A 13,485-nucleotide genomic window follows, 5' to 3' on the forward strand; every position below is an offset into this window, starting at 1 on the left:
CACCTCCTCCACCCCAGCCTCCTCCTTAATAGACTAAAGCTTCACCTCCTCCACCCCAGCCTCCTCCTTTATAGACGAAAGCTTCCCCTCCTCCACCCCAGCCTCCTCATTTATAGACGAAAGCTTCACCTCCTCCACTCCAGCCTCCTCCTTAATAGACTAAAGCTCCACCTCCTCCACCCCAGCCTCCTCCTTTATAGACTAAAGCTTCACTTCCTCCACCCCAGCCTCCTCCTTAATAGACTAAAGCTCCACCTCCTCCACCCCAGCCTCCTCCTTTATAGACTAAAGCTTCACCTCCTCCACCCCAGCCTCCTCCTTTATAGACTAAAGCTTCACCTCCTCCACCCCAGCCTCCTCCTTTATAGCATAAAACTTCACCTCCTCCCACCAAGCCTCCTCCTTTATAGCATAAAACTTCACCTCCTCCACCCCAGCCTCCTCCTTTATAGCATAAAACTTCACCTCCTCCACCCCAGCCTCCTCCTTTATAGACTAAAGCTTCACCTCCTCCACCCCAGCCTCCTCCTTAATAGACTAAAGCTTCACCTCCTCCACCCCAGCCTCCTCCTTTATAGACTAAAGCTTCACCTCCTCCACCCCAGCCTCCTCATTTATAGACTAAAGCTTCACCTCCTCCACCCCAGCCTCCTCCTTTATAGACTAAAGCTTCACCTCCTCCACCCCAGCCTCCTCCTTTATAGACTAAAGCTTCACCTCCTCCACCCCAGCCTCCTCCTTAATAGACTAAAGCTCCACCTCCTCCACCCCAGCCTCCTCCTTTATAGACTAAAGCTTCACCTCCTCCACCCCAGCCTCCTCCTTTATAGAGTAAAGCTTCACCTCCTCCACCCCAGCCTCCTCCTTTATAGACGAAAGCTTCCCCTCCTCCACCCCAGCCTCCTCATTTATAGACGAAAGCTTCACCTCCTCCACTCCAGCCTCCTCCTTTATAGACGAAAGCTTCACCTCCTCCACCCCAGCCTCCTCCTTTATAGACTAAAGCTTCATCTCCTCCACTCCAGCCTCCTCTTTTATAGACGAAAGCTTCACCTCCTCCAGCCCAGCCTCCTCATTTATAGCATAAAACTTCACCTTCTCCACCCCAGCCTCCTCCTTCATAGCATAAAGCTTGTTTCATCCCCATATTCAGACTTATGCTACTATGGATTCATTACGTCTGAACTAATTTTAAAGTATTCAGTATGCATTGTTGTAAATGTATCTATCTTGGAGCTAGCCATCGTCCAGCCATGCGCTCCCCTGAGAGTCAAAGCAGCCTAGCTGGGACAGTAAACATATCTAGTATGAAGCAGTGACAGTACTAGCCATAACTGACACACCTCAGCAGTCATGCAGCAAACATGCACCCACTCTGAAGAGGCCATTCACCATTTCACTTCAACCACCATGTGTAAACCAGCGCATTCACACAGGACCCAGGTGTATTCCAGCATTGCTTCCAGACTAATTTTGAGTCAAAGACAGCCTTGAACGGTTCCTACCTGTAGGATGTGGCTGCCCAGGTGAGGCTCGAAGATCTCCGAGGCGACGACGCTGGGATTCCTCCTTCGCTGGGCGCCGATAGCTAAACACGCACACGCGCACACGCAAACATCCATGCACGCACGAGGAGAGAGGAAGCACAGGACAGGACAGAAGAAGACCGGTGAGACTCAGACACATTGATACGAGCAAAGCTCTCTGACACACAAACAGGAAAACACACTCACGTTTACACAGCCTAGCGTGACAAACACACATGGCACAGGACAAGAGGAACCAGTGAGGTCAGCTCTGTAGAACATTCTAGAACAGTGTCACATGTTAGCATTGTTAGCTCTTCTTATAGCATGCCCAAACGCCTTTAAAAACAGAGACAGATAAGAGATACATGACCTGCCACTGACTGAGACAAGTATGGTTAAATCTAGGTCACTTTATTTTATATTTAGGGTCTAAATGACTCTGAACTACCAAAATAAATCAGGATTTTTCAGTAGATTGTTTAGACTGCAGATGTAAAACTGGTTCTAATGTGCCAAAGACTCATTATGCTTTATGTTTGACACACATAGAGATAAATATGAAGCTTTTGGTCCATACTCTGTGTTCATTAGTTCATGTTACCATGTTGGTAAGCTCAATGAGACGAACCAAACAAAGACCAGTGGGTATCACAGTGGCAGGGCTGAGCCTGCAGCTTCAAAACAGAACAAACATACTTTTTTGAAAAAAATGACAACCTCATATACACATATGCATGTATTCATCTATTTACCATGATTCAAATACTTTAAGAGAGCTCACTGCAGTAAAATGCTTCACTTCAAATAGTCACTTGCACAAATCAGTCAATTTACAGCAACTCAAAAACAGTCTAATACCTCACTGCAGTAGACTGCCTCACCTTGTATGCACATTTGCATAAATTAAAAAATTAACCCTAACTCAAATACAGTTAAAAAGCTCACTGTGCCGAAACGCCCCACTTCACACCCTTTGCACTAATTAATCTACTTACTATAACTCAAATACAGCAAGAAAGCTCACTGCCATAAATTGCCTCACCTCATATACACATTTGCACAAATCAATCTTTTTAGAGCAATTCAGATACTGTAATAAAGCTCACTGTGGTAAAATGCCCCATCTCATATGCATATTGCATTAATTAATCTTTTTATGGGACCTGTATACTGCAAGACAGTTCATTATGATACATTGCCTTACCTCATAAACACATTAGCACAAATTCATCTACTTACTGTGACTCAAATACTGTTAGAAAACTCACTGCAGTAAAACGCCTCACTTCATGTAGTTCTTTGCACATATCAATCAATTTACTCCAACTCAAACAGAGTAAGAAAGCTGACTGTGGTAAATTGCCTAGCCTCATATGCATATTTGCATTTATTAATCTATTAAGGGCAACTCAAATACTGTCAGAAAGCTCACTGCGGTAGACAGCCTCACCTCATATTCATATTTGCGTTAATAAATTGATTATAACTCAAACCTCACTGTTGTAAACTAACCTCACCTCATACACACATTAGCACAAATAAATCTGTTTACTGCAACTCACACACAGTAAGAAGCTCACTGCGGTAAACTGCCTTACCTCCTATGCATATTTACATTAATCAATTTATTTATGGCATCTGAAATACTTTGAGAAAGCTCACTGCGGTAGACTACCTCACCTCATATGCACATTTGCATTGATTACTCTATTCACTGTAACTCAAATACTGTAAGATAGCTTACTGCGGTAAAATGCCTCACTTCATATAGTTATTTGCACAAATCAATCAATCCATGGAAACTAACATACTGATTAAAAGCTCACTACCGTAAAATGCCTCACCTCTTAAACACATTCGCACAAATCAGTCTATTTACAGCAACTAAAAACTGCCTGAAAGCTCACTGTAGTAGACCGCCTCACCTCATGTGGACAACTGCATTAATTAACCAATTTACCGTAACTCAAATACAGTAAGAAAGCTGACTGTGGTAAATCCCCTAACCTCATATGCATATTTATGGATAAACCCATTTACTGTAAAACAAATAGTTAGAAATTTCACTGCAGTAAATGCCTCACATTATAAACACATTTGCATTAATAAATCTATTATAACTCACATCTCACTGTAGTAAATGAACCTCACCTCATATGCACATTAGCACAAATAAATCTGTTTACTGCAACTTAAATAATATTAGAAGCTCACTGCAGTAAACTGCCTTACGTCATATACACAATTTCATAAATTTATTTATTTACTGTAACACAAATACAGTTAGAAAGCTCACTGTGGTAAAATGCCCCACTTCACACCCTTTGCACGTCCAGCACGTCGTTTCCGTGCACACAGTCTTGCATACTAGAAAAATACCATAACAACATATTAAAATCTGTTTTTAATACTTTGTTCTGTTTTATTCATTTTATAATTTAAAGTTTAATTCCGCTACATTGAGAGAAAATCTAACCAGAGAGACATTCTTTTCTATGTAAGCAAACATGAAGCTAATTCTGACTTTGACCTGTTTTTAGCATAAAAGATAAGAAGGGACAGAAATGTGGATGTGTCATGGGACACGTATGACACCAATCAAACGCAGCGTCCTGTTGTGCTTTTTTCTGTTTGACCCATTGGTCATGATTCACTTTTTTAAAACTAAATCCTCTTCCTGTCTCTCTAACATTTTTCAGCTTTGTCGTCCCTCTTCACTCTCTCTCTTTTTCTTTGGGAATGAGAGAGAGACGGTTTAACCTGAGGGCAGATTCTCTCTCTCTCTCTCTGGCTGCTGTACTCTCTGTTTTTCTCTTCAGACTGAGTTTTTGCCCTCAGGGAGAAATTTTTAGAAAGCTATAAACCATTTCTCTCTCTCTCTCTTTCTGTCTCTCTCTCCTGAGATGATAAAATGAGGAGAATAATGACAAAAGGATAACAAGAGGCTAAAAGCAATCGAGAATAAATGAGAGAGAGCATTTCTGTCCATTCTGCAGGACGTGCGTCTTCAGTTCCTTATATTTACCGTCAGTATTGGCAGTTAAGTGCAAATATTTTACCTTTGGTAAAATTTTGTGCATGATGCATCTTAAGTGAAGCTGCACCAAGTTAAAAAAATTACATAAAAAAGGAAGAAAATTCTGCAAAAAGTTAAACTTTTTTGGAAAAAGAGAAACTCTCCTTCCACCGGTTTGTGCAAAACTGCAGACACACAGATGCATGAGTGGTTCTTATGATATTATGGACACTGCAGCACAGATTTAATGCAGACTAACAGTTCACGTCTGTGTCCCTAGTTTGCTTCCTGTCCTTTGATTTCAGGTGATTTTATGCTCTTATTATTCTTCTGTTTGCTTCATTCTTCTGCATGTTTAACTCGTTCTCTTCATGCATTTTAATCTCAAGAACATTGTCTTTAAAAAACATGCTATTAAATAAAATTTACCAGCCCTGAGGCGAAAGAAAGAGACCCTAAAAACAAATAAAAAGACAGCAAAGAGAGCGAGCAGCAGTCAGACAGTGAGACAGCTTCAGACACTTTAAACAGAGGGGGCATTAAAGCGCACTAAAAGAGAGATTTTTCTGCCCTCAGGTAATTTTCTCCTCTCTACACAACCTCCGTCCTCGTCTCCCTGCAGACCTCATTACACTGAATTTAAACACACACCCCTCCTGCAGCTTTCTTCTGTTGGAGGGGGTAATGTGGCTGAATTAGGCTCAATTAATGATGTAATGAAATGCCCTTGTGAGTGAGAGACTTTAAAAAATGGGGGAGAGAGGGGAGGAAAGACAAAGGAGGAGGGGTGAGGGAGGATCCGGAGACTCGTGGGAACATCAGACTGCTGCTGAAATATGAATGTGGAGCTTTCAATCCAGCAATCAAAAGTTTTACACACTTTCTACAGCCATGAAAGGATTTAAAGAAACAAGATTTGATCCCAATAATTCTCTCTAAGACCACGCTGTCAGAAAAACTCAGGAGTTTGTTTGAGGAAACGTCCATATTGGGGCAAAGAAGGAGGAGGTCACGGCTGTTGGTGGACTTTATGGCAACCCTCACCCTGGACCGTACCCTAGGCCAGGGGTTCTCAACTTTGGGGTCGGGACCCCATTGGGGGTCGCGAGACACTGAGAGGGGGTCTCCAGATGCCTTAAAAACAACTACGAATATTTTTAAAATGACACTGTTGCCACTTTACACCAATTTTACCAGATTTTAACACTTTTTCATCCCTTTTTAACACCAATTTTAGCACATTTTTGCCATTTAAAACCCATTTGTATCAATTTTATACCCTTCAAACATCTTTCTCTGACTGTTTTTGTCACTTCTAAACCAATTCTTGCCATTTTTGCCTCATTTTTGCCACTATTAACCACTTTTTACACTCCTTTTTGCCTATTTTAACCAGTTATCCCATTTTTGCCAGTTTAGATCGATTTTTCATCCCAGTCCACCTAATTTCCCTCAATTTTTTGCACTTTAAAGCCATTTCATCCACTTTTTAATCCACTTGTACCACTTTGTATTCCTGTTCTTCCCAATTTTTGGTTATTTTTTTGGCCACTTTTATCTAATTTTTGCCACTTTTAACCCATTTATGTTCTTTAAAAATCCATTTTCAACATCTTTTCCACTATTTTTTTCTGCCATTATTAGTAATTTAAGCCATTTTTCACCCATTTTAAATATGTATTTAACAAAAGTTATTTCATTTTCCATGTGCCCTCTGTGTTTGCACACAGCCCTGCAGTCTCATGCCCTTATATGGGCATGGAAGGGGCATGAAGCTTATGACAGACATTAGTGGGATTCATTGATTTAAGAACAGACGAGAGAACGATCCAGGTCTCTGTGACCTGCAGAGCGAGGGTCAAAGGACAGACAGTCCCCGTTTCAGACTCCCTGAGGAGAAGTGTCAGAGGAAGAGGAGGATGAAGAGGAAGATTAACCCTCGATGGATGAAGAATAACAATGCCACCCTCTTCCTCCTTCCTCTCCCAGCTCTGGCCTTCGGTTTGGTGGTAGTAAACAAGCTGTGAGTGTATGTGTGTGTGTTTCAGCCGGCCCCTCCAGCATCGCTCTGAGCATTCAGCCATCAGTGAGACAGGGAGGGTGTTCATGTTGTTGTTGTTTGTCTGCACCGAGACCCCTGAACCCGCTGCACACAGACCCCTGGGAGCCGTGGTTACAGACGTGAACGTGGAGCTGCAGGACGGGTCAAAGTACACCAACACACACTCTAAAACTCACTCTTTCTCTCACAGATACACTTTCCCTTTTTGATTACAGAGAAATACAGACTTCCTTTTGGAAATGCATGAAAACAATACAAACGAAGGGGAATTAAAGTGCAAAGAAAGCGAACGACAGAGTTAGAAAAGGTCATGTGCTAGTTATCTAGTTTCATGTTTGACATGAGATGAGATACAGCCTTTAGAGGACCAACCTGGGGTCCATGTGTGTGTTTGTGCTGGGTTAAGAGACAGAAAGGATCGAGTGTATGTCCATTAAAGAGGAAACAGAATTGTGGGTCATGTGAGAGAGAGAGAAGAGTGAGTTCTGTACTGTTACACAAATTGCCAATTCAATTAGCAGTAGGTGTAAGAACACTAGAGAGAAAGGGAGCGGGAGGAGGGGAGAGGGTAGCCATTTTGGCAAAATGTCAGAGCCAATTTATCAAGATCTAACAAAAGACTTTAGGGACGAAGAGAGAGGAGGAGGAGGGCCGGGGGGGGGGAGACGTGGAGGGACCACCGAGAGACGGAAACATCGACAGGCTGATAAAAGAAGAGAAAACGGAGGGAGGAGAGGGAAAGTGGAAGTGAAGGAAACTTTAAAGGTTTATTTCAGACTTAAGGAGGAACTCGGGTTTATTTATGTACAAGGGTGTGTAATTCTACTCTGAAATCAAAGTATCTTCACTGGATGTTCTCGCAGAAAGGATCCCTGTAGAGGCAGATCTGCTTTAGAAGAGTAAAATCCATTTGTTTTAACCAGGAACTGCTGTTACATCACTCTCTCTTCATAGCCACCACACTCCGACAAAAACACTGATGCTAACCAGGAGATACAAAGGAGGTGCTATTCTATCGCCGCCTTGATTGAAAAGGTCGTTATCAGTCACGTGGTCATGATAGGGGACAGGAAGTTAAGTCAATGGAAATACAGTTAAGTTAGTCTGTTAAAGCTTTAAATAGAAATTTCGACATGCTCCCTGATCCATTAGGCGATGATCCCAACAATTTAGAAAAAAAAAAGATCTTTGACACAGGTACGTGGCATGAAGGTGACCATAATCACTAATGACTTAGTTCTGCAGCCTAGAACACACTAGGCAGATGAAGACAAGAGTCTAGAAGAGTCTAGAACTGAGCCAAGACTCTTTAACAGCTTTACTCCCTCATTATGAAATAAAAATGCTTTAAATAGAAATGCTATTAAGACAATAAAGCTTGTGGATTACTGGTTGAATCAGAAATCAGGTTTTTTTAAGCTATGAAGGATGACGTCATCTTTCTAGATTAATGAAAGGCTTCAAAGGATGACATCATCCTAAATTATTCAAAGGCTTCAAGGGATGACATCATCCTTCTAAATTATTCAAAGGCTTCAAAGGATGACATCATCTTTCTAAATAATCAAAGGCTTCAAAGGATGACATCATCCTTCTAAATCATTCAAAGGCTTCAAGGGATGACATCATCTTTCTAAATTAACAAAAGGCTTCAAAGGATGACATCATCCTTCTAAATCATTCAAGGCTTCAAGGGATGACGTCATCTTTCTAAATTAATAAAAGGCTTCAAAGGATGACATCATCCTTCTAAATTATTCAAAGGCTTCAAAGGATGACATCATCTTTCTAAATAATTAAAGGCTTCAAAGGATGACATCATCCTTCTAAATCATTCAAGGCTTCAAGGGATGACGTCATCTTTCTAAATTAAAAAAAGGGTTCAAAGGATGACATCATCTATCTTTATTCATCAAAGGCTATAAAGTATGACATCATCTGTCTTAATTAATCATAGACTTTAAAGGATGACATTGTCTTTTAAAATAATCAAAGGCTAAAGGATGATGTCATCTTTCTAAATTAGTCAAAGGCTTTCAAGAATGATGTCATCTTTCTTAATCAGTCAAAGGCTATAAAGTATGACATCATCTGTCGTAATTAATCATAGACTTTAAAGGATTACATTGTCTTTTAAAATAATCAAAGGCTAAAGGTTGACATCATATTTCTAAATCAATCAAAGGCTTTCAAGGATGATGTCATCTTTCTAAAGCCTATTAAAGACTTTAAAGGATGATGTCATCTTTCTAAAGCCTATTAAAGACTTTAAAGGATGATGTCATCTTTCTAAAGCTTATTAAAGACTTTAAAGGATGATGTCATCAAAGGCAGAGGACAGAGTGTTGGCCCCCCTGGGGTTGTTGAAAGCTTTTGCCCTGTGGCCTTAAAGACCGAGTGATGATGTGTCGTTTAGGAACAGTACAGTTCTAAGAGCCGGCTCTTTGGGAGCTGGCTCTCGATGTCCTTTCCTTTATTTTTTGTCATTATTTAACTTACATTTAAAAAAACAAATTGGTACCAGATGAAGAGTTGTTTTGGAGTCAAAGCACTGGCTGTTATTAGTGAGGCGAACCAAATGATCTGGAGCTGGAAAAAGGGACGGATTTCCCATCACAGCAAGTGAGGCTTAACAGACCTCAACAAGGTCAGGTTTAATGTGACATAGACATACTGTTTTTGAGCTTCAATTCATTTCTTACTCCAATTTGACAGGATTTGACATTTTAATAGCACTTCTCTATGCAAAAATCACTTCCTGCATGCCATCACTAGCTCTTCACTGTGGTGTGTGTGTGTGTGGGGCTGTATAGCTCAGTCATTTACGTCATTAACTTCAGTACAGGAGATTGGGGTAACAAATCCCTGCCAGTTTCCAGTGTGGACAAAAGTAGGGCTAGATAGCTGCACTGTGCACCATTCATTGTAATAATGGTGCTCTTCTTTCACATCACTGTCAGAGCAGGAAGACGCTACGGTGAGTGTCTACTGCTTTCCACTGGTAACTCAACTACCGTTCACCTAAAGGGACAAAATAGTGCTAAATTGATATGATACCCAAAGTATATATTTAACTCCTTCAGAAAGACTGATGGCAGAATTTTTGTGTTGACTTTTTCCATCAAAAAAGGAGAAATTAAATAAAAGAATGATAAGAATGATGTTCGGTGAGGTCAGAAAGAGTGGAGAATAATGGGAAGTGGTAAAGAAAAAGTGTAAAAACTTCAGATTTGACCAAAACGGCCGACAGTTGCTCCGCTCACCTCACAAACAGACTCACACTAACCACACAGAGTCTCACAGGGCTGTTTAAAAAGTCATCAGCAGTGGAGACATTTGTTTTAATTAGAATCATTTTAAAGGCGTCTTTCAGCTGCTTTAACTTTTCATGATCGGTTCTGCTTAATAATCCATGTTCTCTCTGATGTTCCTTCATCAAACTTTAACCGTCTGACTCGCCCTCTGCAGAGAAATCTCTCCCACATCCACGCTCCTAAACTGTGGCTCTTCAACAAAAATTCAATAAATAAATTAAACTATGAATTTATGATGATCACATATCATCACCTTTAGTCAGTGCATTTTCAGCCTGACTTTGTGAGGCATGTCTACGAGCGAACCGTGTGGCCACCAGAGGAATCTGAGGGATAAAATTACATGTTTTTATAATATAAAAATACATGTCCTTTTTAAAGGGATAGTGCATATATTTGGGACACAGTTGGCACAATAAAAAACAATCCTATTGAGATTACTTTAAAAGTATTCATAATTTAAAAAAAAAGATGGCACAAAATATATTTTGCTTGTTGCTATTTTCAATTTCTTCCCCTTTTTATTTGCCATATTTTGCCCCGTCTTCCACATTCAAGCTGCCTTTTCCATTGAATGACACTTCTGTCATTTTTTGCGAGTTCCTGTTCGTTCTGTTCTTCACGTTTCTCTGTGAAGACTCAGCTCATCAGACAGTCCCTGTCACTTGGACATTTGAGTTAGTCCTTGTGCCCTCCTCAAATTTACTACCCTCTGGACACCTTCGAGGCAAAAATGTACACGTACAAAAAAAACTGCCATTAAATCAGCATACATCAATATTTTTTTAAACCTTTTTTTTTCCCACAAATCTCTTAAACGACTTCAGACTTTTTGTGTGAGTTTCAAAGGGTTAAAATTCTGAGAATTATTGAATGTTTGGTGTTTTTGAGCAGGTCTGAAGTTGTTAAAGAGATTTAGGAAAAAAAGTAGAAAAAATATTGATGTATGCTGATTTAATGGCAGTTTTTTTTTTCTTTTTGAACGTGTACATTAGGAGGGTGCCCTCATGTTAAAGCTGGCACTACATAAAAAATACAAGTGCAATCAAATCAGTTTTGTTGCTAATCTTTGACCCATCCAAGACTCTCATCAGCACCGAAGCCCCATCTTTCTACTATTTATTTTATGAAAATAATTCACTTTTGTGTTTTTTGTAGTAAAAAATAAAACATTTCAAATAATCAAACTGGCATTTAAAGGGTTAAAATCTTGAAAATTATTGAATGTTTGGTAGTTTTGAGCAGGTCTGAAGTTGTTAAAGAGATTTATGAAAAAAGGGAGAGAGAAATATTGATGCATGCTGATTTAATGGCAGTTTTTTTGTGCGTGTACATTTTTGCCCTGAAGGTGTCCAGAGGGTAGAAAATTCATTTCAGAGTAAAACATGTTGGATTTCAAAAATTTAACTAGAAAAAAGAAAAGTTCCTGTAAAAATTCATGCCTCAAGCTGTAAAACTGATAAAATGATCACAAATTTAAAAAAAAAAAAAAAAAAAAACTTGAGAAAAATGGCCAAAAATGCCCGAGGAGGGCACAGGGGTTAAAATCATATCAGGTTAAATTCTCTTACTTTAATGGCTCTGATTAACCTGATCTCTGAAGTCAGCGTTCCTCCTTCCACTGACAGAAGTGACGTCATGAAAGTCACCTGACTGAGCCGTCAGTATTATTTCTTTCCTCGCCGTTATTACGATCTTTACACGTCTAACTGCTCGCCGTCTCACCTCTGCCGGTACAAAAGTAAAGATCTTTGGTGTTAAAATGAAACAGTGCTGCAGGAACGAGGAGGAAAAGAGCCGCTCTCTCTCTCCACACGTTACAAAGTTTACAGCTCTCCACATAAACGGGGGGCCGGCCGGCCTTTAGGAGACCCTTTCCTCCTGAAATTAGATGTTTGGGCCGATTAACTCTGGCAGAGCCGCTCTGATAAACCTGCATTATTCCAGGGTTTAAACTCCTTTAGAGGGACGTTTTAGTGCTCAGCACTGGGACGTTTAACAGCCAGGATAAGAGGCGGCTGCTCAAATACACGCTAAGGTACATAGAAGCGCACCTTTTATTGGGATTTGACTTTTTAATGCTTTTGGCTGCCATTTAGAGCAAACTGTGTAGCTTTTAGGTACTCTTTTAGATCCTATTTACCGGAATGTAAGACAGCTTTGATTATAAGATGACCATCCTTTGCAGAAAAAGGATTTCTGAAAGCAAAAAAAAACTCTTTAACTTAAAAACAATCATGTGCAAATAAATTGATTTAGATAAAGGTATGTTTCTGTGTATAAATCCATTTTTCTGTCCATGTGTAAAACTGTGCTTATGCTTGTGTTAGCCTAACTAGCCTGCAGCTGTGCAATAAAAACAGGAAATATACTGGGGAAAAATCATGATAAATTTCCCATAAAAGCCAAAAAGAGACGAGATTGCCAGTGAAAACAATGTCAACACTTCTACATCGTCTTCCAGTTTCATCAAACTTGGTTTCTGATTGGTCTGTTCTTGATTAAGACTTCCTGTTTTATCTCAATTAGCCACACCCCCTCTCTGTCTCTCTGTCATGTCTTCATTGTCTCTGCTGTTTCCATCCTGAAGTTCATCGCTTTACTCTCTCTCTCTCAGACTACACACACTGCTCCCTGTGTGTGTGTGTGTGTGTGTGTGTGATCATCTCTGCTGTCTCTCCACTTGGCTGAGTGCCAGCTGGTGTGTGTTGGAGTCAAGGACGAGAGAGGGCAGAGAGAGAGAGAGAGAGAGAGCAAGGAGAAAGAAAAATGGAGACAGAGGAGGACAGAGAGACTGATAGAAAAATAAGACGAGATATGAGAGAGGTGAAAGGGGAGGTGGGTAATATTTTCACTTTTTTAAAGCCCTTAATTAACCTAAAAAATCTTGATTCTGAAAATATTGACTGAACTTAAAGTAATATGCGTTATCCTACATGTGGTACAGTTGTTTCATATCCTGCCTGGCTGTGGCCGCTCCCTCCTCCCCTCCCTCCTGCTGGTCTGCGTTCACATCTGTAGCATTAATCTGAGCCTGAGCACACCTGACAGTCCAACAGGTGGCAGTATGCATGAAGTTTGTCTGCAAAACCCCAAAAGAAGACAGAAGCAACAGTCTGTGTTGAGGTTTGTGCTCCTAGTCCATCCTGCTGCTGTCTAATGTGCAGCTCAGGTGATGAAACTGGTCTGCACTGATTCAAAGAGAATTTAGAATTGCCCCTAAAGCTCTGATTGGCTGACCAGTATTTGGGCATAGTTGCATTCACATCCTTGGTGCCCAAAGCTACCTCTGCAAGGGGGCTCAGGCCCCGTACCTGAGTACGGTAAGCTTACATTCACAGCGACCAGATGGTTCCAAACCTCTAAGTTTAACTGAAACCGCTCTATACACAAAGAATATAATTTACAACTTCTTCACCATTTCTTGTGACTTTTATCCTATCTTTGCCTCTTTCCCCCATTTTCCTCCAATTTTCACCCATTAAAGCTACCTTTGTCGATATAGTACCACTTTTGTCCTAGTTTTGGTTGTTTTAGTCACTCTGTTTACAACTTCTATCCCAT

The 13,485-nt window shown here is 40.4% G+C and overlaps 1 protein-coding gene across 1 annotated transcript in view; it reads right to left on the bottom strand.

Annotated features, from left to right (window-relative positions):
- Positions 1-13,485, bottom strand: part of LOC121526387 (neuronal PAS domain-containing protein 3) — a 471,697-nt gene that overhangs the window by 201,713 nt on the left and 256,499 nt on the right. The window contains exon 4 of the mRNA XM_041812958.1: positions 1,506-1,588. Within this exon, the coding sequence (XP_041668892.1) occupies positions 1,506-1,588 (83 nt within the window). The remainder of the gene's footprint in view (positions 1-1,505; positions 1,589-13,485) is intronic.

The sequence above is a fragment of the Cheilinus undulatus genome, linkage group 18, assembly GCF_018320785.1.
Source record: "Cheilinus undulatus linkage group 18, ASM1832078v1, whole genome shotgun sequence".
Classification (NCBI taxonomy): domain Eukaryota; kingdom Metazoa; phylum Chordata; class Actinopteri; order Labriformes; family Labridae; genus Cheilinus; species Cheilinus undulatus.